Genomic DNA, 26,200 nt, shown 5'->3' on the forward strand with positions numbered 1-26,200 from the left:
ACCAGTGTTTGATCTCTTTCCCAGTCTGCTTTTGTTTAATAAGAGATCTTCTCTTTGAGTGAAGATTAAATGTCTGGCACAGCAACACAGACAAGTGTCTCAATTGAACAAATCACACGTTGAACATTTGTTTAATCCAGCTTTTGTACTATTTAACAGCACTTGCTAAAATAAATATGAATTTTGGGAAGATTGCATTTTTTGTAAATGATAATGTGAAATAGAAAAGTACACTGTTGGGAAGAAGTAAAGACCTGACTAATGTTGTCTATTAAAAGCTGTGTGTATTTTTAACTAGAACATTGGCCTAAGCAATAGTGCGAGGATGGGGCAGGAAAAATTTAGTGTTCTGTAAACTTGTTTGAAAATAGACATTACATTACACACTTCACCTTCAAAAGACTGTTGTTTGGGTTGTGTAGTGTTGTTTTACTTTTAACTGTGGTGTTTTGTCTTTAAACACAGGATTTAAGTACATTTGCATCCTCTCTTATGGATGGAGAGACAGAGGGATCAGGAAAAGATGAGATGCGAAAGGTAAAGTACACAAAATGTCTTTTAGTATGTGTGCGCTGTTATGCTGATTTAGGATCATATTTCCCTGATCGGCTTACTGTGAACATTGAAAAAAACATTCTGGGGTATATATGCTGAGTAATGCTGCAGTCTCATATAGCATCTCTGAAACAACAGCAAATCAGAAATAATTAAAAACTGAGAATACACTGTAAAAAAAAATGTAACATATCAACATATATTTTGTTTTTTATGTATTTATTTTAACTTAAAAATTAATCAATTTTTCCAAGTTTTTTTAAGTTATGTCAAATTATGTCAACACTTAAAAATGTAGGTTTAATTGGCATAATTAAGTTGTTTAAATTTCGAATAATTTATATACTGTGCAAAAGTTTTAGGCCACCATCACCAGCTTTGTAGTTTTAGCAAAGTTTTAATGTCCATCCATATTTATTTTTCAGTCTTTTTATTAAGATACAAACAGAAATATGTACACAAAATTAAAAACAAAAACATTTTCAGAACTAAATATCTTCAGGCATCATTCAGTTTTAGTTTGCCCGCTCTTGGCACGAAACACATCTTGAGAATCTGAAGTTAGAATTAGAAATTTAATTTTATTTAGGTTTAAGTGCAGCTGCCTGCTATTGCTCAAGTGGACGGGGAGTTTACCCTAAATACTTCACTTCAGCTTATACTTTTATATTGTTTTTAATGCTACATATACATTTCCTGTTTTTTCTGGTTGTATTCTAATAAAGAGACTGAGAAATAAGTATATATGATCACTATACAATTGTAAAAATAACAAATCTAATGGTAGCATGGTGGCCTTAGACTTTTGCATTACTGTTTATAATATAATATAATATAATATAATATAGAGTAAATATATATATATATATATACTATTGTGTGTAAAAGTAAGTGAAAAGTCAATGTGAAAAGTAACACCAGCAGTTTCCTTGGTATATATATATACTCTAACACTACTTTTATGTTTAATTGTACAGTAGAAACCATAGTCGTCCAAGGAAACTGCTGGTGTTACTTTTCACATTGACTTTTCACTTACTTTTACACACAATAGTATATATTTCACAAAAAATAAAAGGTGATCTGTCCAAACATGCACCTGATTAATGTAGACACAGTCTGTTGAGAAAGAAAAGAGTGGGTGTGTTCCCATGCTGCTTTTGTTGTTGGGTTTGGTTTATTAAAAGCTCATGGGTTGGGTTGAACGTTCAGCAAACCTACTCATGAATAAATGGCAATGCAATCTTGCACATGTTGTACTCACAGTTTCTATGTGATGTCTTTATGGCTGTATATTATAATCGTGCACATTAGGTGTCAATTAAATAGCAAAACCCCTACAGCATATCTGCCAGGTCATAATAAGTCACTGTGCTAGAGCCATAAAGTAGCTGTGCTTTACTACTGATATTGCTGACGCTGATCGTATCAACTTCAACAGCTTTTTTATTTGAAGAGTTTTGGTGCGAAACGAGATAACTCAGAAATCTCGTTATTTGGTTGTGCATTCCAATTAATATCAATTCAGCCGCAGTTGGTTTGTTTTGATTTTTTAACTTAAAAAATACAGCTAAGTAGCACCATAAAACAAAATAATAACATGATAACATAATAATAAGCATGTTTTGACAAAAATGTTAAAAAAGGATTTATCTCGTTTTGCAACGAAACTCTTCATTTACATTAGGCCTTCATTTCAGACACTTTTAGCCAGAGTGACTAATAAAAGTGAGAACAATGAAGGAGGAAATAATTGTGCTGACATACAAAGTTTCAATTGTTAGGAATACCATTTCGAAAAAGCAGGAGAGGGTTTCTTTAAAATATAGAGTTAATATATTTAGTTACACTGTTGATATTGTGTAATACAGTGTGATTTACACATTTAACACATTAATTAGTAGTGTAAAAATACATCTGTTTTTCTATGTTAAGATTGAAGGGTGACGCCTCCCTTAAATGCCAAATAAAACTAAGCCATTGAAAATAGCCTGAAAAACACACAGGCCTAGTAAATGCCATGGACAAATTAGCAAATCAACAGAGTATTTGCCAAAGGTCAATGTTTTTGAGCTTCACTGCTGGCTTAGCTTAAAACCACTGAGCATGTCCACTGAGCTATGAGAAAATGTATCTGATTATTAAGTGTTGGTATGCATTGTTTACACAGTGCCATGTTTTATGAATTGTTATAAAGTTATCATCACAGTTATTATGCTCCGTGTATCTCTTCTGAATCTTTGTTGAAAACATTTCACTATCAGTGTTGTGCAATGTTTTGGCATTGCCTTTTTTATGTAGTAACATTCTTATCCTGTTTGGCCCAATTATCACATTCAAGCTCTTCATTCCTGGGTCAACTTTTTATCTGACACACGGCAGAGATTCTTAATTTGTTTTCAGGTCATTTGCAAAGGTCTGAGCACCTGCTTTTATAAAGTCTGAAAGTCCAAAACATATACTGTATGGTTAAAACTGTGACAATGCTTGTTACAGATGAAATGAAAAAGACCCCAAGGCCTTCACATACGATTAAAGGTGCAATGTATAACTTTTAGAAGGATCTCGTGATAGAAATACAATATAATAGACATAACTTTATTATCAGTGCAGTTTCTTATATAAAGACCTTATATAATGAACTGTTTTGTTTTTATAACTTTAGAATAAGCCGTTTTACACCGCGGGTCCGCTTAAATGGAAGTTGCCGCCATGTTTCTACAGTATATTTCTCATTGTGTTTTGAAATTGAGGTTGGTTGCAATTTGCAATCTCACCACTAGATGTCGCCAAAAAACCCTTTTCCAAGTTTCCCTTTTAAATCTCTGAACTCACTGTCTGTTGTTTTAGGAGGAGAAAAGGGGTTCACCCAGCCCTACAAAAACCTCATGTGTGAGATCATCTGCCAGCCAGCCCTGTACCCCAGCTGCATCCTCATATTCCAGGATCAGTCCAAGCTCACCCAGAACCATCTTCCACCGTCCACCATCTTCTCACCAGGACTCACCTCCCAAATCTCCCCGCCGGCTCAGTTTCAGTGGGATCTTCCGCTCCTCGTCCAGCTCGGCTCCTGCCAGCATCAAGCTCTTTTCCAAATCTAGAAAAGGTGAGACATTGCTCATTAAACATTAATCTAGTAATTGCAATTAAACAGATCCCACATTTCATCTATTATTTTCACAATACAGCCAAGCTTGGTGTTTAATGAAGTGGTAAATGAAGTATAATGTCCTGATTTTAGTCAGACTCTTAATTTGTTGTTGTCATTCAGTGAGATTAATTACAGAGGCATTTTATTTATTGTTAAAGACATGAATCTTGTTAAAAGTCGGTATACCTAGTTTATTTCATTTATTTGCCATCACCCATTTTGGCACTTATCATTGGCTCTTGCGAAAAATTGCTTTGCAAATCTATTAATATCTATACCTAATAATAAATCTTAAACACACAAATCTGCATATATCTGTAGCTCAATTGGTTTCTGTAGCTGTTAACCATGCAATGGTTATGGGTTCAATCCTAAATAAAAGAAATGTATAGATTGAATGTGTAACTGTAAGTCACTTTGGATAAAAGCATCTGCCAAATACATAAATGTAAACATATTCATTTAAATACATAAGCAAAGTAGCAGACATTAACGGAAAACCACACAGTTTATATTTCATTGTGTCTTTGAAAGAATTAGTATTTTTTCCCAGATCTCTATACCATTGCTAGCACAGATAGGTTTATACATCATCGCTTTTAATATACTGCATATTTATTTCACCTAAACATATTTTACCGCTCATTTTATAAATAAATACATTATTTGTTTTATTCATTTTCCTTGTAGTAAATGCAATATAGCTAGTTCATCAAGAGGTGTAGATGTTTTGTTCCCAAACTCATAGTATAATAAAGACAGCAGTTTATACAAAAAACAATATCAGCATGGTAAGAATGCACACAGCAACTTCCTTTGTTTATCAGTGTTTCCCCATATACTATCCTCAGACCTGTTTAGCATCTTATTAAATATTATAATGGCTTTTAGGAAGCTGGTCGTACATCAGTACCTAAAGGGAACATTAACACCCAGTCTCACTTCCTGTTGACTCACTTTCAAAACAGCAGAACAGGAAGTGGTTTCATCACAACTTTGGTTTTCTAGACTTTGATTTTCAAATGACTGAAGCCATTAGCAAGCTATTATGCCTAATTGTGCAGATCTAATGTATCCTATTAACTTGTTTTTAAGATAATGTGCACAGACATGGGTCCGCAATGTTCTTTCTCAAGTTTAACATTGAGTCATTTTTAGTCTCTGCTTCAAATAACCTACTGTCTGATCTCTGACTGGATATGCAAGACCAACAAAATAAATTTTTAGTGCCTTTATGCCTTAAAATCTATTTTAACTGTACAATCTATTGCATAAACAAGCTTGTTGTGATAAAAAAAATGTATAATTAAAACTGCAGGCCAAAATCAAAACTGAGTAACATTGTCCTCAACATAGTGTTAAGTCATCTTTTTAATAATTAAATATGCATTCATTATGTCAATTTTGATGTTTATCGAAAACAGAAGAGGTAGCAAGTTAGGTAACTACATCCCTAAGCACAACATTGTTTAATCTTCAGCATTTGTCAGTTAACATCATTCCCCCACATTTACTTGTTTTTAATGACAAAGGTGATTAGGATTGTATACATTATGTTTTGATTCATGTTTCATTTGTGTTTGCTGACAGATCCAGACATGATTAATGGCTTGTTGATACTGCATACACATTCTTTTATTATTAAATTGAGTCATTTTCAAAACATTAAAATGTGGTAGGATCCACCTTAACTTTCATTTCAAAACATTTTCACACGTTTTTTTGAGTCTAAGCCAAGTGCAATATAAAGAAAAAACCAAAGGTAACCTAATAAATTCTGTTAACCCTTTCCCCTGCAGCGTTTTTTTTTAAGTTGCCTCCCAGCATTTTTTGTGATATTCACAAACGTTTCACAAAATGCCTTCCAGAAAGTTTTCTTTTTTAAATATATAAACATACAAAATATGACATGAAAGAACAGGCCCTCTCCTTTAAAAAAAAAAAAAAAAAAAAAACTATTTTATTCATTTGTTCTCTTTTATCACATCTCAAATATGGGTAGGTTTCTTCATAAATACAAAATTTTGAGCAAAAAGCTGAAATAAGAGCATTTAAAAAAATAACTTCAGATTTAGAACGATGATCAAAACCGGGTGTGCCTCATACTAGAGCTGAAGATCTTTGCCCGAACCCGATGGGTTCGGTCGGGTTCGGGCTTCATTTCTAACATTTTCCACTGGCTCGTGCCGGGCTCGGGCTTACGTTCCGCCTTTGCGTTCAATGCTGCTAGATGCACTTTCAGTAAGCGCAGGACCTCGCTGAAGTCATTTAGAGTAGATTTAATAATTTTCCTCAACAAAAACATGTAGCCTAATCTTGGTGAGTAAAGGTTTTTCAATGTATAACTATCTTACTTAGTCTTAAATACATAATTAAACAGAGGATATAGACTAATGTTGGCATTAATGTAAAGAAAGTGCCGAAGCAAATCCCGCGGAACCTTTATAGTAATTTCGTTATTCCCAAATACCCATCTTATTCAGAATGTATTATCTTAATTTAATTTGTTTAGAAATAATTGTTTTTATTGGCATGTTGGCCTATTTATAGTGTATTGCAAAGGCCTATTTAGAGATGTTACAGATGACTTATTTTTTTCTTGTTTCAACTTCCAAGTGACGTGTAGCCTAGTTAGTCATTAATAAATAATGTTAAAACCTGTGTAAATTAGTCATTCTTGACAAAAGCTGTGTGCGTGCGCACATTTAAATAATGTCGTGCTGTAAACGAGTCAAGCTGTCAATCTAAATGTACTTTCGGTTCGGGCCGCACTCTGTCGGGCTCCGGTCATTTCGGGCCTAACTTTTAATCCCCGATTACAGCTCTACCTCATACATCTTGAAAAGTGAAGCTGCTGGCACTTTTATTGCCCCCTGGTGGCTTTCTGCAGTACAAGTCATAAACCCCCCCTCACCATGCAAACAAACGTGACTCAGGCCAAAATAAAAAAATTAATTACACTTCCAATAAAAAGTTTTCTGGTTTTGGTCTTTAAGATAGGTTTTATAACGCTGGTATATGTAAAAAAAAAAAATTTCAAACAATTTGCCTAATATTGTTAATTTTCGTGCTAAGTGTATTTTAGCTAATTTGATGCTATAAAAACGAGGCGTGTAATTATGATTGACATTTGTGATTGACAGCTTCTCTGAGCGGACTCTTGGAGCAACGAGGGAAGATTGAAGTTATTACTAATTTAGATTTCTGACAAATTAGTTATGTTTAACGTACCTTATTTTAGCAAGCCAGTCAAATGAGACGATCAAGGGACGTGGTTGAATTGGGCGTAATATCTTTTGATACCGTGGCTCCACCTCCGGACTACACGAACAATTCCTTATGCACATGCCCTGGCCACAAACTGATGTTTTTACGAAACATGGCAGTGCCCATGGTTGGAGACTTTGCCTTCAATTCATTACACTGGAAGAAGCGACATCGTTTCGTCAGTCTTTTTTAACAGTCTGTGATCAAAACATACAGAGAGTTTTTTTATGTTCATGAATTAGTTGATGCTTCAGTTTGGTAAGAGCCCCACCTGGTGGATAATAGCGGAAATTATAGATTACCGTAAGGACTCGCCAGGGAAGCGGCATTGGCAGGGAAACGTTTTCTCTTAATTGATGAGATAACTTTATGATGGCGGGGAAAGAGTTAATGGGCATATTATTGTGTACTATATTGTTGATATAAAATAATCATGTTTCTTTATGTAAACTGGGTTGACCATACTTTTATTAAATCATGAGCAAATATTCATAAGGGCAAGCAATAATAAAATCTCTCTCTCTCTCTATTATCTAATGGTTTTGCATTAGCATCCTCCTTTAACACTTAGAATGAAGAAGCATTGTGGGATTGTTTAGTTCTAGGCACTTATTATATTAACTCAGGTGTGGCTAGAATGTGTCTGTGAAGTTTCACCTCAAAATACCCCACCGATCATTTGTTATAGCATGACCAAAATGTATCCGTTTGTGGTGGGAGCAAAAAAGCGCTGTTTTTGTATGTACCTTTAAATGCAAAGGAGTTACAACTCCTCACTCCCTTACCAACAGACATTGAGCAATGTTTAAAAATAGATCTAATTCGTGTGAATACAGTCTCAGACAATAGTATCTGCAGCGGCATAAGCACTACAATGTGCCAACAGACAGATTTAGAAAAGCTTTGGGGTAAGTCAGTGGCCGTATGCAGGGCTTTATCAGTGTGATGTCACATTAACAAGGGAATCAAATGCTTTGGTTTAATGAGGATTAAAAAAGGGATTTTTTTATTGTAGCGTTTTTGTGTTCACTGCCAACACACATTTATGTTCAAACCTTGTAAAAGTGGATTTTGCATAATATGTGCCCTTTAAGCGGCAGGCTTTACTGTTACATGAACAGTAATAGACCAATTTTTATATTACTGGTGATATGTCTATGTAAACATTATGAACTGTTAAGAATGTGAATTGTATTACACCGTTGATTATTTTATTGCTGCGTGAGAAAAAGTTTTTCCTTTTCTTTTGTCTTTGTTTTACCTTTGTTTTGAGTTCTAGCTGAAAATGTTCCTCAAGTAAGACAGGACATATTGTACCTCATGTCCTATGTTTTTTTTTTCTTTAAAAACATGGTGGTGAATCTGTGTACTCAAAATACAGCAGTGAGTCATTTTAACCTGATAGCATGAGGAGGTCTATTTGACTCTCAGTGAGTAGAATATTCCAGAATTTAAGCCAGCGGTAGAGACTGGGAAAAATGTTACTGTTAGTAACAACTGTTCCCTACAAAACCAAAACGAATACACCTAAAAACATTTGGGCCTTGGCCATGTTTCCAAAACATCCAACTAGAAGACGCTAATTTCTGTAGCCTCCGGCTTTTCTAAAGGTAATAGGAAGTGGTTGTATCTATTGACAGAACTGATTTAATGAAGCTCATGATCATGACTGTGACGGCACATTAATCCTTTATGCATTATGTCTTTGTGGAAATTGAATGATATGAAACCTGAGTAGCAACACGTACTCTCCAGATAGCCTGTTCGCAGCTGTTTGACCAGCTCGGCTTCTACTGAATAAAATCGTGAATGTAATATTCATGTGCTTGACAATGAAGAAATGCATTGTGCTATACACTGCACTAAGGTCAATTTACTCAACAATGTTGGTAATCCTTTTTATTTCCCACCAGGAGGCACTCTAAGTCAAACAGTCTTCATAACCCAGTTTTAAGGGTCCGATTATACTGACTAGACAGTACTTCCGAGCATACTAAAACCTATAGTTATTCTCAGAACACTTTGTAAACATTGGTGCTCATGCATAAATCTTTGTTCTTAAAAAAAAAAACCCGCTTTGACAGGTTTGATTAAACTGTTGTATTGAACATGTTTTAGTGAGGCAAGAATTTATCTCGTACAATAATGGGATCTGTTTTTTTGTCCATTGAATCTTCCGATTACACTTCATCCAGCTTCATCCAGTTTGAGATGACCGATTTATTTTCAAACATATCAAGCCTGATTCTAGCAATAACATTCTACTTATGGAATTGGTTGAAGTTTTTAAAATAATCTTCAAAGTAAACAAAGATAGATAATTATGATTTATGAAAACATAAATAGTACATACAAACTCACTATTTCTGAGTTTTTAAGCACTTTGCTGTGTCATTGCAAAATCACTTGTTGCACTTAAAGGAAAACAACACCATTTTTCAATATTTTACTCTGTTGATACCTTAACTTAGATGAATTAATACATACCTATCTTTATTCAATGCGTGCACTTAATCTTTGTACAGCGCGTCATGAATGTGTTAGCATTTAGCCTAGCCCCATTCATTCCTTAGGATCCAAACAGGGATGAATTTAGATGGCAACAAACACTTTCATGTTTTCCCAAGACTTTAAAGAGCACTTATTTTCCAGCACTTCGACCGCGCAGTAACATCATAACTCCTGACTACTCTCCCTCTCGCTCAAACTTCCGTCAATATTACTGTGCCAGAGGTTGAAGTGCTGCCATAGTTCTCATTTTTATCCGCCTAAAAAAAAATCGCCAAGTTTTATTTTGTGCCACCATACTTACTCGTGTAACTACTCATGTAACAGTCTTTAAATAGGGAAAATATGGAAGTGTTTGGTGGCTTCTAAATTCATCCCTGTTTGAATCCTAAGGAAAGAATGGAGCTAGGCTAAATGCCAACACATTTACGACGCTCTGTACAAAGATTAAGTGTACGCATTGAAAAAAGATAGGGATGTATTAATTCATCTAAGTTGAGGTAAGAACATAGTAAAATTTTGAAAAACGGTGGTGTTTTCCTTTAAAAAAAATTATAAACTTGAATTTACAATTAATTTCAACTTTCTTGACTAGTGAGCAGGTGCTATAAATTGTAATAAATTATATATTATTATTATAATATTCAACTTTATTTTTATAATTATTTATTAAGTTATTTCAACTTAATTGTTATAATTCTCCTCACTAGTCAAGAAAGTTGAAATTAATTGTAATTTTAAAGTCGCAATGAAATTGAAATGAAAAACTATATATATTTTTTAATATTGTGGTATTATTAACAAATGACTTATCTGTGAGCTTCATTATTTTTTAAAAATTCGTGTGTGTTCATAATCTTTAATCAAAAATGCAAATCTCCTCCCCTCCTCAAAACGATCTCTCTTCACTTCCGGTCAAAAGTATGGCAGGTGGGCGGGGTCCGAGAGAAGATCGCAGCGATTAGCAATTAGCAACACGACCCAACTTCAAACGATCCAATCAGATCTCGATGGACAAATTTAAATCCAGCCCTGCCTTATTTCATCTCAAAAGCCGTTTCATTCGGATATACGTCACCACAGGGAAAACAAGGCAATCGCTACTTCCGTTTCATGGCGACTTTAAGTTTAAAGTGCAACAAGGAATTTTTTCAGTGTGATATATACTACAGATTACAATTTATTGTAAATCTTTCAGTAGAGCAAAATTAGAAAAGTAAAATAAACTTGGATGTTTTAAGTCAAACGCTGACTAATGTATAGGACTGAACCAATAGTTTGCCTGGCTTGTGTTGCCCGTTCTCCTTTTACAGCTTCCTGCCTTGTATGCTATTTTAAAGAGACTCACAGCTGCACCTGACAATTTACTGCAAAGAGGGCAGGGCTGGAGACTGCACTTCAGTCTCAGCAAAGAGAGCGAGAGAGTGAGAGAGAGAGAGAGAGAAAGAGAGAGAGAGGCATCACTTCTAATCTGCAGCACTAGGGCTATAAGGAAGTCTTTCTATTTCATCGGCTAGGTCTGCTAAACATTGTAAGCGATGCATCAGACTTCATTGGAGTGATGGTATGTGTTCTATGGAGACAGGAAATTGCAGGATAAACAACACTGGAATACAGCCAATGGCAGAATTTCATTTCTACAAGAGTACTAAAGGAATGCAAGTGGACTGCTAACACTCACGGCTGTTATATGTAACAGCTATATGAAATATTTACTTTACGCATTTTTTGGCAACCGTTCTGAATCTTTTGAGGTACAGATATACACAGCTCAGATCCATCATCTGAAACTGGTGGCTTCATCAGTAACAAATACTTATTCTGGAATACTGGGCTTTCGCTTTGGCCATTTGAGTTCTTCGTTATTGTGAAAGGATCTCTGTATTGTGCAACATTAGTTTTAGTTGGGTGGGTATGGTTGATCTTCAGGCCTGCTTATACCCATGAAGAGGTTCGGCAGTTTGCGTCGGAGCAAGAGGCGCAAGGACGAGGAGCTGCTTACTGCTAGACAGCGTTCAGAGTCGCCATGTCCGCCTGGTACAGCACTAATCAAAATATGCATGTATTCTTTAGCTAGACATAACAGTATTGATAAGGTCTGTCTGGTACTCTGGGAAATGTTCCAGTGTGTTTTGTCGTATGATGAGAGGAATCGAACGTCTGTGCTGTAAATCAACATATATATGGGGAAGTTTCTCAGACAGGGTTTAGATTCATCCAGGACTAGGCCTTATAGTTATATTACATATTTTAGTAGTTTTTACGAACATACCTACCAAACAAACAATACTGCTGTGCATCTTGAGACACAAAATGGCACTGATATGTGTAAAGATGTGCAAGATGTTTTTAATTTAACGCAGCTCAAACATTCATTTAATCTGCGACTAGGATAAGCCCTTTCTGGGAAACTGCCCCAGTATCAATTAAAATCATTTTTTTCTGTTGAATAAAATATGTGTGGTAAATAATTAATTATAATAATAATAATACATTTTTGACACAAACTGTCATATGTTGTTAGAGCTGGACCCATTGTTCACTGTCTTCTGGACACTTTTTGTATCATTAAAATAGTTGCCCTAGATGTTCCGATGTAGAGTTAAGAGAAATCTGCATGAACCACATTGACCCTGTTTATTATGTAAGCGCCTGCGTATTACTCACTTGGCAGGGAAACACATTTTAGATCTAATTTGGACCTGGAGCCACATGCACTCAGGACCCCCATTACAGTGACACAAACAAAAATTTGACAGTGGGTCCCATTAAGACATAACTAGTAAAACACTAGTAAAACATTTCTTCACTAAACCGCAGCCTGCAGTTTGATTTCAGTGGCGGGTCGTGACTGCCCATCCGAGGGGCGCTAATTCAAAATAAGTGTTCGGAGTACCATGTGTGTTGTTTGTGTTTTCAAAATTTGTGTTTTTGCGTCATATAAACCATGTGCATCACGTGTTTTGTCAAAATAAGTGCCTGCTGCACACGTGTCAAAACTGTTTATGATAAAAGAGACGCTCACGTTCACAAAATACACGCAAGACACTCGCGAGTATCTGGCAAACGCGAGCGTCTCTTTTATCATAAACCCTTTAGACGCATCTGCAGCAGGCACTTATTTTGACAAATCACGTGATGCACACACGATCTCTCGAAACTAGGGCTGGGACAACGCGTCGACGTAATCGACGACGTCGACACGCAAAATATGCGCGTCGATTCGTCAGACCCAAAAAGGCGGCGCCGTAGAGTAGTAGCAACGCGAGTGGCTCCAGTCCACGCCGGCTTCACAGCAAGTGTGAGCAGTGCTTAAGCGGCGCATGTTTTTTCAGCGCCCATGTTAACAAGCATGCACCCCGCCGCATGAGCAGCGCGAGCTCGCGGCTCTGTAGCAACAGTGAGCAATCGTTTCTGCGTGGGTTCTGTTGCGCTGCTCAAGCTCATTTAAAGTGAAAGTGCTTTGTTTATGGTTTAAATGCTCGTGGATTGACGCGAAAGAGTGTCATTTTACCATAAAATCATGAATGTGATGCCAAGTGTGTTTTAAACAGTCATTTGAGCAATTTAACAAAAATCAATGAAATATGTAAAAACACACTGTTACCAGAAGACTGCGTTTTCATTCACTCTCTGTACAGCAGTAAATGAGTCCTCATCTATCTTAATAAACTTAAGAGAAAGAGATTTAATAATGTATGTGCTGCTTAAGTTTAATTTTGTTTATATCTGTCATTACATGGACTAGAACAGCACGGAAATAATGTGGATTAAACAAATCAAGTTATAAAAATTACACTGTGTGACCATCAAAAGGCACATTGAAGAGGTTTTGCTCATAAATGCATGCAAAATAAAGTCATTTGAACTTGAGATTTTTATACTGTTACTAAACAGCACAGAATGAGCTGCAAAACGCTTTATGAAATGCTACCTCTGACTAAGAATGCATTATTTTGCACTTGTATAGTCTTTTTTTATTTTGAAATTTCAAGAGCAATCAACATATTTTGAAATGTTTACATTCAGATATGTAAATCAACATGTATAAATTGCTATTAGTTAATTAATGGGGAGATAATCGAGAATCGAATCGAAGTCGAATCGGACTGATAAAATGAATCGTTAGATTAATCGATGCATCGAAAAAAGAATCGCTAGATTAATCGTTTAAAAAATAATCGTTTATCCCAGCCCTACTCGAAACGCAGAACACATATTTTGAAAAAAGGAACCACACACATGACGGCTACATACATGTTGTGACGAACTTCGAATCGAGCGCCCTCGAATAAAGAAGTCACCGGCCGCCACTGTTTGATTTTGTTTCATGATTGATCACTAAACTCATATCCAGCTTGCTTGACTTGGACTTAGTAGACACTTGATTTGTGGTCTTGGTCTTGACTCGACTACAACACTGAAAACTATGTATGTTTGGGGCTGGACTGCCTATTTCTCTGATCATTGGCTGATGTGGGGGGAAGGTTTGGATGTGCTTGTGATGTCAAAATGACACCTCATCTTTAATAAACAACTGCATGTGGTCTTATATTACTAGTGACTTGTAGTAGTCCCACTGTTAGTTTCAGAGGTACATCTTTTTTACATCTGGACTATTATGTTTGGATACAAAGAGACCATGCACAAAATCATATGATTGGTCACATTGAATCAGCCTGACTGGAGTGATGTATAAAAGTATCATTGGTGTCCCTAAGGGGCTTCGCTTTATGTGTCACATGTGACACAAATCAAACAGGCTCAGGTTGCCCGACAATAGCTGAAAATCAACTTAGATTTAGTTTTCGTGTGACAAAGGTTTAGTTCTGATTCATGATAGCATCTATCCTGGCTGATTATGATATTGATCATTTGTTAAATAAAAGCAACTAAAGCGTTACAAAGTTTTAGCCTATGTTCCTCAAGTGCCAGCTGAGTAAGGCATTTGGCTATTACTCAAGACTGCTCAGTCTGTTTACTGTTTGGAATATTGTGCCTATGTTGATACTATACGAAGATGAACATAAATTTAAACTGCATCTACACATTAGTTGACATTACTTTATCATATGAACCAACAGCTTATTCAACATCTTGGAAATTATATAATTCCATAAAAGACCTGAACTAAAGTAAGATTCATGATTATTCAAATACCAACGTATATAGTGACAGTAAACAGTCCAACAACTCCGAAATCAGATGAATGTAGCAAAGACTTACACACTGTGGATGCCTGACCCTGTTCAGTGTGAGTGTTATCTGCCCTTGTGGAATGTGTAGCAGTGGCAAGGCTAAAATAAGAAGCAACGCAGCAATGCACCAAACAGGTCTCAGCCAGCTGGCAGAATGTGGCTAAATGTCAGTAGATAGTAGCTACGGTCCCAAATTCATGGGCTTCGTTATTGCCTCCAGATATGTTAGGTTTAGTTTATGTCTGAATTAAATAAAAAGATTGGGCGTTACTAAACTTTTATCAGATAAACATATCATTTGCAGTGTGTTGCTTTTAGTGCAGCCTCAGCGATTCATTAAAGGTCTACAGAAATGTACCATAGCATCACTTGTGTCTTATGCACAGCGGTTTAATTTCTCATTGCAACAGATTTTTTTGAGGTTCTTAACTTTGTCAGCACACTCTGACCTTTTTAAAACCATTACATGAACAGTTGATTTCCATTTACCTCCTTTTTAAATGTAATGCCTTTCCAAATCTTCCTGACACATGACGTCACTTCCATCCTTGAATGTTGGCACTGAATAATGATTGGAAGCAGTTTATCTGCATGGTTGCATTTTGTCTCTATGGGCTGGATCCCTGAAAAGGAATGAAAAAGCTAAGAAATGTTCACGATAGCCTCTCAAACAAGCCATGAATATTAACAAATAAGAGACTCTTTCTACAAATCGCTCTTAGGATTTGGACATAATGTGATACTCTATAATATTAAACTAATGGTTATACCCAGCTAAATCCTCATTGTCATCTGTACTGATGTGTGCCACAGGTTCTGGGATTTCCACTCCCCCCACCACCCCGACGCAGAGTCCGGTTCCTCCGATCTTCCCCCTGGAGACTTCCAGTTCTCCAGAGCGCATGGAGGAACGCCGCTCCCGCTCTATGTCCTCTCCGCCTGACACAGGTCAGCGCTTTAGCCTGACCTCCTCCTACACCAAACCCCCTATTGCTGCGCACACATTTTACTCTACCTCACGCCAGGTGAGTGAACTCAATTATTATGGGTGTACAATTATGAAAAACTTGACACTTAAAGGGACATTCCACTTTTTTTTTAAATGATAATTTTCCAGCTCCCCTAGAAGCATAACAGTTAAACATTTGATTTTTACTGTTTTGGAATCCATTTAGCTGATCTCCGGGTCTGGCGGTACCACTTTTAGCATAGCTTAGCATAATCCATTGAATCTGATTAAACCATTAGCATCGCGCTCAAAAATAACCAAAGAGTTTCGATATTTTTCCTATTTAAAACATGACTCTTCTGTAGTAACATTGTGTACTAAGACAGATGGAAAATTAAAAGTTGCGATTTTATAGGCAGATATGGCTAGGAACTATTCTCTTATTCTGGCGTAATAATCAAGGACTTTGCTGCTGTAACATGGCTGCAGCAGGGGCAATGATATTATGCAGCGGCCAAAAGTAGTCCCCTTGGTTACTTTTAATAGCAGGGGACTATTTTTGGTCACTGCCTAATATCATTGCACCTCCTGCAGCCATGGTACAGCAGCAAAGTCCTTGATTATTACGCCAGAATGAGAATATAGTTCCTAGCCATATAAAAATCACAGCGTAGAAAATCACAACTTTTAATTTTACGTCGGTCTTAGTACACGATGTAACTACAGAAGAGTCCGGTTTTAAATAGGAAAAATATCTCAACTCTTTGCTTATTTTTAAACACACAATGGTCTTATCAGATCCAATGGATTATGCTAAGCTATGCTAAAAGTGGTACCGCCAGAACCGGAAATCGGTTGAATGGATTCCAAACCAATCTGTAAACTGACAGCAAACTGTACAAAATATTGCATTGTTTCTTTCTTCGTGTTTTACCCAAGTAAATGTCTGCTACCAAGATGTTAAATATATTAGGGCTGCACGATTAATCGTATTTTTATCATGATAACGATATGTGCGGCCCACGGTTAGTTAAAGACAATCGTCGTGATTAATGTGTAAAGACCAAGCACAAAGCAGATGGTCTAGAATCAAGCAACATGTTTGCTTGATTTGGGCGAGTTAGAGTATACGGAGTGGATATTTGCAAGAGTGGTCTGTGTTATGATAGAATAAAGTTGGCATCACGAGATTTACAGTCATTCACCTTGAATCTGTGTAAGGAGTTATTTTTGCTATTCTTGCGGAAAAATCTATGCAGAATTTTGCGGAATGATTTTAAATGTTTTAAAAAGAGAATGGGAGCTGTGAATATTACAAAACAATAAAATATTTTATAATATATAGAATATATAACGCCTAATATTATATACATGGCTGTAAAGTGTAATAAAAATACTGAAGTGAATAGAAGTTCTAAAACGATATGTAGTATGTTAACAGCATGTGACTGTATATATAAAAATGATTCTTTTAATATTTTGTTAACGTAACATAAGTTACTTAATCCCGTCCTAATTTGATACATGTACTGTGGGTCCCTGCTCCTCCTCTCTACCCATTAAGTGGTCCATGGCCTGAAAAACATTGATTGTGTATAACAATGACAATATTTGTTTATAGGAAATGTATTTTTTGTTTTCAAACATTGGTTTAGCTTGTGGGTGAAGTGATCTATCTTTGCAATGTGTTCATGCACCATCTGTTGCACCAACTGGATTTAAGTGTAGGCACTAAAAGTGACAATTTATTTTATGTTTTCGGGTTTTTTTTAGTACTTACTAATCACAATATATGATCAGTCGGAATGAAAGAAATATGTACAATGTAATAGTATTTTATGTCAGTTATCTTTTGCTTTGCGACAGCATTTATGGCTTAAAATAGATTAGCAAAATAAAATATATTTCTCACCTAATCAAATTCTGAAAAGGTTTTTTAATAATTTAAAAACGACAAAATGATTTTACCTAACGTTATGTCATGTGGATTGCGTCGTGTAAAACAATGTAATACCGATATCACATTCCTTTCTTGAGCAAAATTACAGTCAAAGCTTATAGGTCACTGTTTCACATTATTATGAATTACCTTATTCTTGGTACGGGGGTTGATCCGTGTTTATATCATCCCAAAAGACCTTAACAGCGGTTCAAACAGTGACTTTTTTGAGCGCATTCCAAATATAGTCGTTGGCAGTATTTCAAGTGATCTGACTGTATTGACAGTAATCATATCCGCTGTCAAAAATGCTGTGACAAACTAGGTTATTGTTTGACGCCTTCGTTATATCAGACTTTACCAGTAGAGAGCGACCGAGTTGTAAAGGGCAACATTATCTGTTTAAAGATTTGACATTCAGTAATACACCGACAAAGAGGTGAGCACTTACCGTTCCCGCGCTTAAAAATGCAGCTCAAATTCATGCGGCGCTGCGCAGACCGATCGGCTAATAACATTTGCAAGTACCGCGAGAACGATTCACTGGAGAGATTCAAAAGCACTGCTCTCGCGGTACTCTGATGTCATACGGAAGTCGCTCTGCGCAGTGCCGCATGAAGTAGAACACACCTAATAAAGCGACAGCTGAATGGACTGTTCCAATGTCACCTCTGCGGAGGTGTGTCCATCTATTAATATTTCACCTCAGCACTTAATGAATCCGTATTGTGGCCTCGGATACTTAAAAGTTGTGCCTGGGGAACATTATTAACTCAGGATCATTCTGCTTTTAACTGTTAGTGGCGACCAGAGAGTCGGTGTGCAGATAATGGCAAATTACATATGGACGAAACCACTCCAAACAGTAAAGTCTTAAGAGCTTAAAGAAAGTTGGTAAACATCTCCCTCTGTTTTTGCTCCTAGAGTTACGGATTTGCTGAAGGCATGCTGGAAAAACTTGAACTTTATGATGAAGGTAAAGTATTATTTTCTTTGTCTGTTTGCTTTACACATTCATTTAAAAGTCAGAATTGTCTTTGGCTAATTAAATTAAAACTTCTTATCTGGTTTATAATTCTGCTGTATGCTTATGTGTTGTTGATATAATGAACCATGTGGTATATAATAAAATATGTTTATATATAATAAGTGTTTATTAAATGAACCATATGTTTGTGAGTAAACAAGATCTTAGTTTAATTGCAATGTAATATTGACGATTTTCTTCTCTGTTTTTAGCTACTGAAGAGCCAGGCAGTGATATTTACATGCGCTTTATGAAATCCCACAAGTGCTACGACCTCATCCCTACCAGTTCCAAACTAGTGGTCTTTGACACTACACTAGAGGTACACCTACTACTACTTTCCACAGCAAAGTAGCTTAGTAAACTTAAGTTATGGTTAAACCTGGTTATTAGGGAAAGTTACATAGGGACTTCTACGTATTAGTATTGCTTCCAAGTTATGGTTTAAGCATATGATTTTTAAATCATTGTGGTTAATGTTTTCTCTGTAAACATAATAGTTGTTGATAGAAATGGATGGGGTCTCTTTGAAGTGGATGGGGGCGGTCATAAAGTTGGATTTGTAAGGTTAAACAGTAATCATGTTCAAGCATGTGCAAGTATTATAATTTGGGGACCAACACACCTACAACCCATTAACCTGTTTCAACTTTCATTGACTTTTCTTTGGGTGAGGGTAAGTTTTAAAGTCTCATTGGGATTTGTTATGCATTGACTGTTCATCAATGTCATGTTAACATTTTGTACTTTGTGAATAAAAGCTTTTGATATAAGGAAGCACAACAGCACCATCATTATGCAGACGAGTCATGATCTGTCTTTGTACTGGATTTTTATAATAACTAACATTGATGAAAAATTGGTGGAAACATCAATTTGTATGCTGAAAACATATTTTTTAGACATGCACTCGCCAAGGCCATGTAATGCTCATCTCATACATAAAAAACCTGTGCTGTTGGAGTGAAATATTTAATCGAAAACTGTCTATATATGCATGAAGTTTGGTTCCAAAATGCAATAAATCCATTTTGACTAGTTTCGGTAAAAACGTGTTTTCTATACCAAGAAAGTGACAAGATGAAAACCACTATTTTCTGTTACAAACTTTCACATAGCATCTTTAGGTTATATTAACATTAAAAATTCAAATCCATAGTTTGATTTTCAAAGATTTATTCTAAAAAAATGATTTTTTTTCCCAGCAAAATGCAATAAATACATGACAAGTTTTTTTTTCAAAATCCTATAAATCTATTGAATCAATATATAAATGTGCATTCATCGTTGAAATGTTATATTCATTTATTACACGGCTCTCTGGAATGCTTGATTCTGATTGGTCAGTTGAGACATTTGCAGGTTCGTTCTTTTCAAATAATAACCGCTTCAAAGTAATAACGCATAGCCGGTACTACTTGTACGATTAAAATCATTTCGCGCCAATAAAGATTACTAGCTGTTTGGCGCCATCTTGTGACAAACACTGGACAACCATAATTTTAACATGTACTGAAAAAACAAAACATTTAGAAGAACGAACAACGACAAGACACAGAGAGCTTACTGAGACTGAACTTGACAAAATAGAGCATGATAGCTGCGAAGCCAACACACAAAAAAAATACAGAATGGGCATTAAAACTTCTGAAAGACTGGCTAAAAGAGAAAAAAATGGAGACAGACAAGTATGAAGCAGAGGATCTTAATAAGGTATTGCGATCATTTTATGCATCTGTGCAAAGTTTCGCGGAAGGATAAAAATGTTAATTTAAAACAAATATGCCAATAAAATGTTTCAAATTCATATTCATGTCCAGTTTTTTTTCTTATGTGGCAAGTAGCCATGTAATAAGCGGGATAATGTAGAGGCAGCCGGTAGTTATCAGGAAATAAGCCTTTTCAGTGTGATACAAGAAAGTTTTTCATAAGATCCCCTGTGGTCAGTGCGTTAGCATGACAGAAGCTTGATGCTGTCGTTTGAGAACAAGCAACAGCCGGCATTTTTCCATCGCCCGAGTGGCTAACGTTTCTTCCCCGCCACAGAAAACCACCACAGGTTTATCAATGCCATCAGGTATTATTTTGTTTAATGATCACGAAGTAGAAAGTAGATGAGGAAAACTAGGATTCCGGGTGTATTCAGTGCACCGCTATTGTTGTTTACAATGCGTGGAATGGTGCGCTGTGATTCGTTGATAGGATTTATTGCATTCTGCAGAGAAGGAGGACTGGCATTTATTGCACTTTGGGGAAAAAATGTAGGAAAAGATGACAGAATTTCACGGCGGATATTGGATTTTGCGTAGAATTAAGAATTTACTTTTTAATACTGACCCGATTTTGGTGGTAACTTTTTTTAATGGTATTTATCCCATTTTGTAACCAAACTCTTCATATATAAGAGTCGGGTCTCAGGTCAGCCAGCACTGGCAGGTGTGGCTATATTCTGGTGGCATGCAGCTCATTGTGTGTATTTTTGGCTCACACCACCAGTTACTCTAGAAACTCTTTATAGAGTCTGAAAGAAAGTCATTGTTAAGTGAATTCTTTGTATTCTTTTAGGTAAAGAAAGCTTTCTTTGCCTTAGTCGCTAATGGAGTTCGAGCTGCTCCATTATGGGAAACCAAAAAGCAAAGCTTTGTGGGTAAGAACTCTTTACTTTGATATGCATGCATACACACACACACACACACGCATTCTTACCTGCTTTTCCTTTATGCTTGTTAATAGTGTGTTTTTCAGTCTTTTTGGATCTTGTTTACTTGTGGGCTGATTAATGTGACTAAATGCTTAATGTTTTTATGTCTTAAATGTAATGCCAAAATATTTAATCAGTAATAGAATTACAAAGTGAGCAATAAAAACATTGCTTCAGGACATTGTTTGCTCACCTGTAACAGAATTGTAGATGCCTAGTTTAGGTAGGTAGTGATGAATTCTTGTTGCAAATTGGATGCGTTTCTTTGCTACTGTACGTCCTTATTTTTATTGTGTTATCATTAGATGTGTCATTTAAGGCTGCATCTTCCAGTTTGATAATAAAAGAACATACTTTTTTGCTTATTAGGAATGTTAACCATCACAGACTTTATCATCATACTGCATCGATACTACAAATCACCTCTGGTAAGAGTTCATACATCAATCTAAAACACAAGCTTGCAACATGCTGCGGTGTCACAATGAATAGCATTTCATCTTCTGATAGGCACTGTCCTAAATTTCTCAGTGCTGAGATCTTGAAGGTGTTACTCGATGCGCCCTTCAAATAGAAGTGCTAAACCTAAATAGACCCAGAGCTTGATCTATGTTGACATTTATATCATAAGGATGTCAGACCAGTTAACATTGTGCATGTCATGTTCCTTTTACTGTTTGCCTCAGGTGCAAATATATGAGCTGGAGGAGCATAAAATTGAGACTTGGAGAGGTAAATATATATTATTTTTGGATTTACTGTTAATGTTGTTATTTACTTGCCTTCATGTCAATTTTGTTTGACTCACACTGGAAATAGTTAAACAGGGTTTACAGAATCCTTTTCTGTTCACACTGTTCATGCTTATTCATGGGTTACGAGATAACCCTGGGTATTCATAATCTGACGTTGCACACTGTGCATTTTAAGGGCTCCAGACTAACTTTTTTCACTAGGAGCACAGTGGCCCCAACTGAAAATTTTAGGGGCGCAACAAGAAAATTTAGGGGCACACACCGTAAATCAACATCCTAACCAATTATATTCTCATTTCTACTAATTTCCACTGTATTAGTAATAAATAATTAAAGATAGATTTCAGAAAGTACAGTGTGCTGTTTTTTAATTCAGTGTCACATCACAAAAAAGGTCAAATTTACTGGTCGCACATGTGCGACTGGATGTAAAATTCAGTGGCACACTCTCAAATTTTGGTGGCAAAATGCCACCATTTGGTGGCAGTCTGGAGCCCTGATTTCTAAACCCTGGGTCAGGTCAGGAGTGTCCAACCCAACCCCTACACACCTGTCTGTAATTATCAAGCAACCCTGAATACCTTGATTAGCTGCTTCAGCTGTGTTTAATTGGGGTCATTAGCACCACAAAAGTGGGTCAGTTTGGGTTAATAACCCTGGGTTAATTTCAGGGATAACCCCGCTTCTAAATTTCAAGTCTAAAACCATCCTTAACCTAGGGTTAAAAGCAGAACGAAGATAACCCAGGGTTAAGCGCAGTGTGAAAAGCCCTTGAGAGAATTGAAAAACTTTTCCACCTCAGTTCATCCAAATAAAAGTAGCCCATCCATAATTAATCATTTCATTAAGTCACTATTTGCTATTTATTGGGTTATTTGTTATTCACCCCTGTTGTGGATTTTAAATTAAATTTGGATAAATTTTTTATGACATCGTTGTTTGAACTTAATGTTTTTTCTTGCTTTGGTTACAGAACTTTATCTGCAAGAAACTTTCAAACCCTTGGTCAACATATCTCCAGATGCAAGGTGAGACTCGCATTTTGTAAACCGCTTGATCATCCTTCATCTTTGGTTTTTGGGAACATCTTAAAACCAATTTAGCAATTATCTCAAATGACTCATTTGGATCTTCTGTGCCATTATCTACTGTGATCTATCTGTATTATGTATTCCAGTATATTCGATGCTGTTTACTCGCTGATAAAAAATAAGATCCACCGTCTGCCAGTGATCGATCCCGTCACAGGAAATGCACTCTACATTCTCACACACAAAAGAATCCTCAAGTTTCTGCAGCTCTTTGTGAGTACAGCAAAACGGATCCGCTTCCTTTAAACTAACTAACTAACTGAGTTGAGTCTTAAGGCATTATCACATTCTTTAAAATGGAGTTGAAAGTACAACACGTAGCAATGTTCATTTTAACAAAACTGAAAATATAAGAAATCATAAAGCAGAAACAATAAAACAAAACTTTCTGTGTGTACTGAAATTGATGTATATTTTGTGATCTTATAGGTGTGTGAGATGCCCAAACCAGCCTTCATGAGGCAAACTCTAGATGAACTGGGCATTGGCACATACAACAACATAGCTTTCATTCATCCAGATACACCCATCATTAAAGCACTGGGCATCTTTGTGGAGAGGAGAGTTTCTGCCCTGCCTGTGGTGGACGTTAAGGGTAACAACATGCAGTAATCAAACCTTTCTGCCAATATACTGCAGCCTGTTTTTTTTATTGGCACAAATATCAGTTTAGTCTGAATCCATTTTGTTGTAATTCCTCTTCAAATTTGCAAAATTCAGACATATTCAGAAATACAGTCCAGTAACACTTAATTTGTTTTTCCTGCAGGAAAGGTTGTGGACATTTACTCCAAATTTGATGTTATTGTAAGTATTAATTTTAAATTCACTTTTACGTTTACTTCTTAAAGGAACAGTACTGTATGTAGGATTGTGGCCAAAACTGGTACTGCAATCACAAAACTTGTGGCTAAAACTGGTACTGCAATCACACAACTGATGGCCAATAAACAACATGACAACATAAACATCAGTTGAGGGCTGCAACTCCACGTTTTAAATGACAATATCCTGGCCAGACCACTGTTTTCAGTGATATAAGTATTTGAAATGAAAATGATTTCTTAATATCTAGTGACATATCAGGGCCATTTTATGATTAATTGATATACATTTCTTACATGCTGTTCCTTTAAGTCTGGTTACAGTAAAGGAATAGTTAAATCTGATATAAAAAGTCTCAAATATAATTAGCTTACTCATTTCATCCCAGATGTACAGTATATGACTTTATTTTTCAGTAAAACACAAACTAATCATTTTATTTTGCATTTATACGGGGTTCAAAATGGTGGGATTATCCAGAAAGCACATCCAGTACATCCATCAAAAAAAGGGATCCAAATGACGCCATTGAGTTAACTCTTTCACCGCCAGCGTTTAAAAAAAAAGTTGCCAGCCAGCGCCAGCGTTTTTCATGATTTTCACAAAAGTTTAATGTCTTCCAGAAAATGTTCTTCTTCAAATATATAAACATACAATATACCAAATGAAAGAACAGACACTCTGCTTTCAAAAAAAAAAACGCTTCATCCTACCTTCAGTGGTTCTTTTGCAATCAGCTTTTGAATATGGGTAGGTTTCTGCAAAAACACCACATTTTGAGCAAAAAGCAGAGATAATTCCATTTTTGTGACGGACTTTTCATAGAGATCCCATTCAGAGCGATCTTTAAAACAGACACGGACATGCAGCAGCTTGCCATAGGGCAATACTTCCGGGTTTAAAAAGTTGCGGAACCTAGTGGATAGTAGCGGTATTGCGGAAAGACGGAAAAACTTGTCATTGACGGGAAGCGTTTTCTCTTGATTGACGAGATCTCTTCAAAAAATTCAAGTTGAAAATCAAAAATGATTAATTGCACAGCCCCATTATACTGTACGTCCAAATTCCTTCCCTTCAAATCCCCTTAATCCCAGCCTCAGACCATTCAGAAATACTGCTTTGTTGGCTGTAAACACCAGCAAAGTCCTCTAAGTGCATGGAAGATTAATTGGATTACAGACGGCATGCAAAACGACCGTAAATCACATTCAAACTTGTGCACCTTGTGAATACATCACCGCATGTGGCAGTGACATGGATCACAGCGCCTCCTAATGTGTGGTTCAGTTTCTTCATTTTTAAATTCTGACTTTCAGTTTCTAGTTGCATCTATAGTAACTTTGCAAATGTTTACTGTCTTGTCCAAAGAAGTGGATTTTTTGCCAAAAAGCTTGCATGCACTTAGGGGTTTTTGCAGCAAAAGGCAGTCAAATTTGTTAAATACCAATGAGATGACAAAAGTGACATTCGTGAAAATAAGGCTTATCAGTTACTGGCAACTAACCTTTTCATTGCCATCAAAGTAAACATAAGAGTTTTACCTAAACAAGAGGGTTTTGCATCTGAACTCCTCCAATGTCCTCTGACACACAACGAGTGCGTTTACATGCACAGTCTTACGCCGATTATGCTTAATAAACTGATAACACGTGGGGTCATGTAAACGCGTAAAACGGTTTTCTTTAATTGTGGAAAGCCCATAAACGGCGTAAGCAAAAACCGATCGGCACAAGTAGTTTTTTTGCTCATTACGCTGATTTCGCATGGCATGTAAATACCTTAACCGGCTTTCTTACGGTTTTGTCCATGTGCGCATGTCTCCAGCGTGTGACGTTTATCTTTCATACGCGAAGTAAGCGCAAAGTAACGTATAAAAGTCTCCGCTCGACTAAAGCAGTTGGCAGAGAAACTGTTAAAATAGAAGCTCATGTTACATTTACAGGTTGTGCAGACACGAGAAGAGATACAACAATATAGCTTAAGACAGATATGCCGTCGGCTTTTGGATCGACTATTATGTACTATAGGTGGTGACGTCACTGCCTGCGAGAAAACTGATAATTCTCCAAGTCCCATGTAAACGCAGTTGACTGCATAGCCGGCTTATTGATTTGCATGTAAACGCATGAAAACAGTTTTCTATAATAAGCAGATTTTTAATAGTTATCCGCTTGTTCTGTGCATGTAAACGTACTCAATGTAATTTCAGCTTTCTAGCTCTCAGTATATGGTAC

The 26,200-nt window shown here is 36.3% G+C and overlaps 1 protein-coding gene across 7 annotated transcripts in view; it reads left to right on the plus strand.

Moving 5' to 3' along the window:
• prkag2b (protein kinase, AMP-activated, gamma 2 non-catalytic subunit b) overlaps positions 1-26,200 on the plus strand; it is a 36,458-nt gene that overhangs the window by 7,531 nt on the left and 2,727 nt on the right. For 5 of the 7 annotated variants that reach the window (XR_010532458.2, XM_065268268.2, XM_065268239.2 and 2 more), the window contains exons 2-13: positions 466-537; positions 3,406-3,661; positions 15,493-15,704; positions 18,492-18,543; positions 18,807-18,916; positions 21,160-21,241; positions 21,665-21,723; positions 21,982-22,027; positions 23,024-23,078; positions 23,228-23,354; positions 23,571-23,736; positions 23,911-23,948. Coding sequence is in view for 6 of the 7 variants with exons in the window: in XM_065268268.2 (XP_065124340.1) it covers positions 466-537; positions 3,406-3,661; positions 15,493-15,704; positions 18,492-18,543; positions 18,807-18,916; positions 21,160-21,241; positions 21,665-21,723; positions 21,982-22,027; positions 23,024-23,078; positions 23,228-23,354; positions 23,571-23,736; positions 23,911-23,948 (1,275 nt within the window). In the remaining variant the exon portion in view is untranslated. Of the gene's footprint in view, positions 1-465; positions 538-3,405; positions 3,662-10,913; positions 11,519-15,492; positions 15,705-18,491; positions 18,544-18,806; positions 18,917-21,159; positions 21,242-21,664; positions 21,724-21,981; positions 22,028-23,023; positions 23,079-23,227; positions 23,355-23,570; positions 23,737-23,910; positions 23,949-26,200 lie in introns of those variants that run through there. The other 2 variants (XM_065268287.2, XM_065268277.2) reach the window with 2 other exon arrangements.

Source organism: Paramisgurnus dabryanus, chromosome 6, assembly GCF_030506205.2.
Source record: "Paramisgurnus dabryanus chromosome 6, PD_genome_1.1, whole genome shotgun sequence".
Lineage (NCBI taxonomy): Eukaryota > Metazoa > Chordata > Actinopteri > Cypriniformes > Cobitidae > Paramisgurnus > Paramisgurnus dabryanus.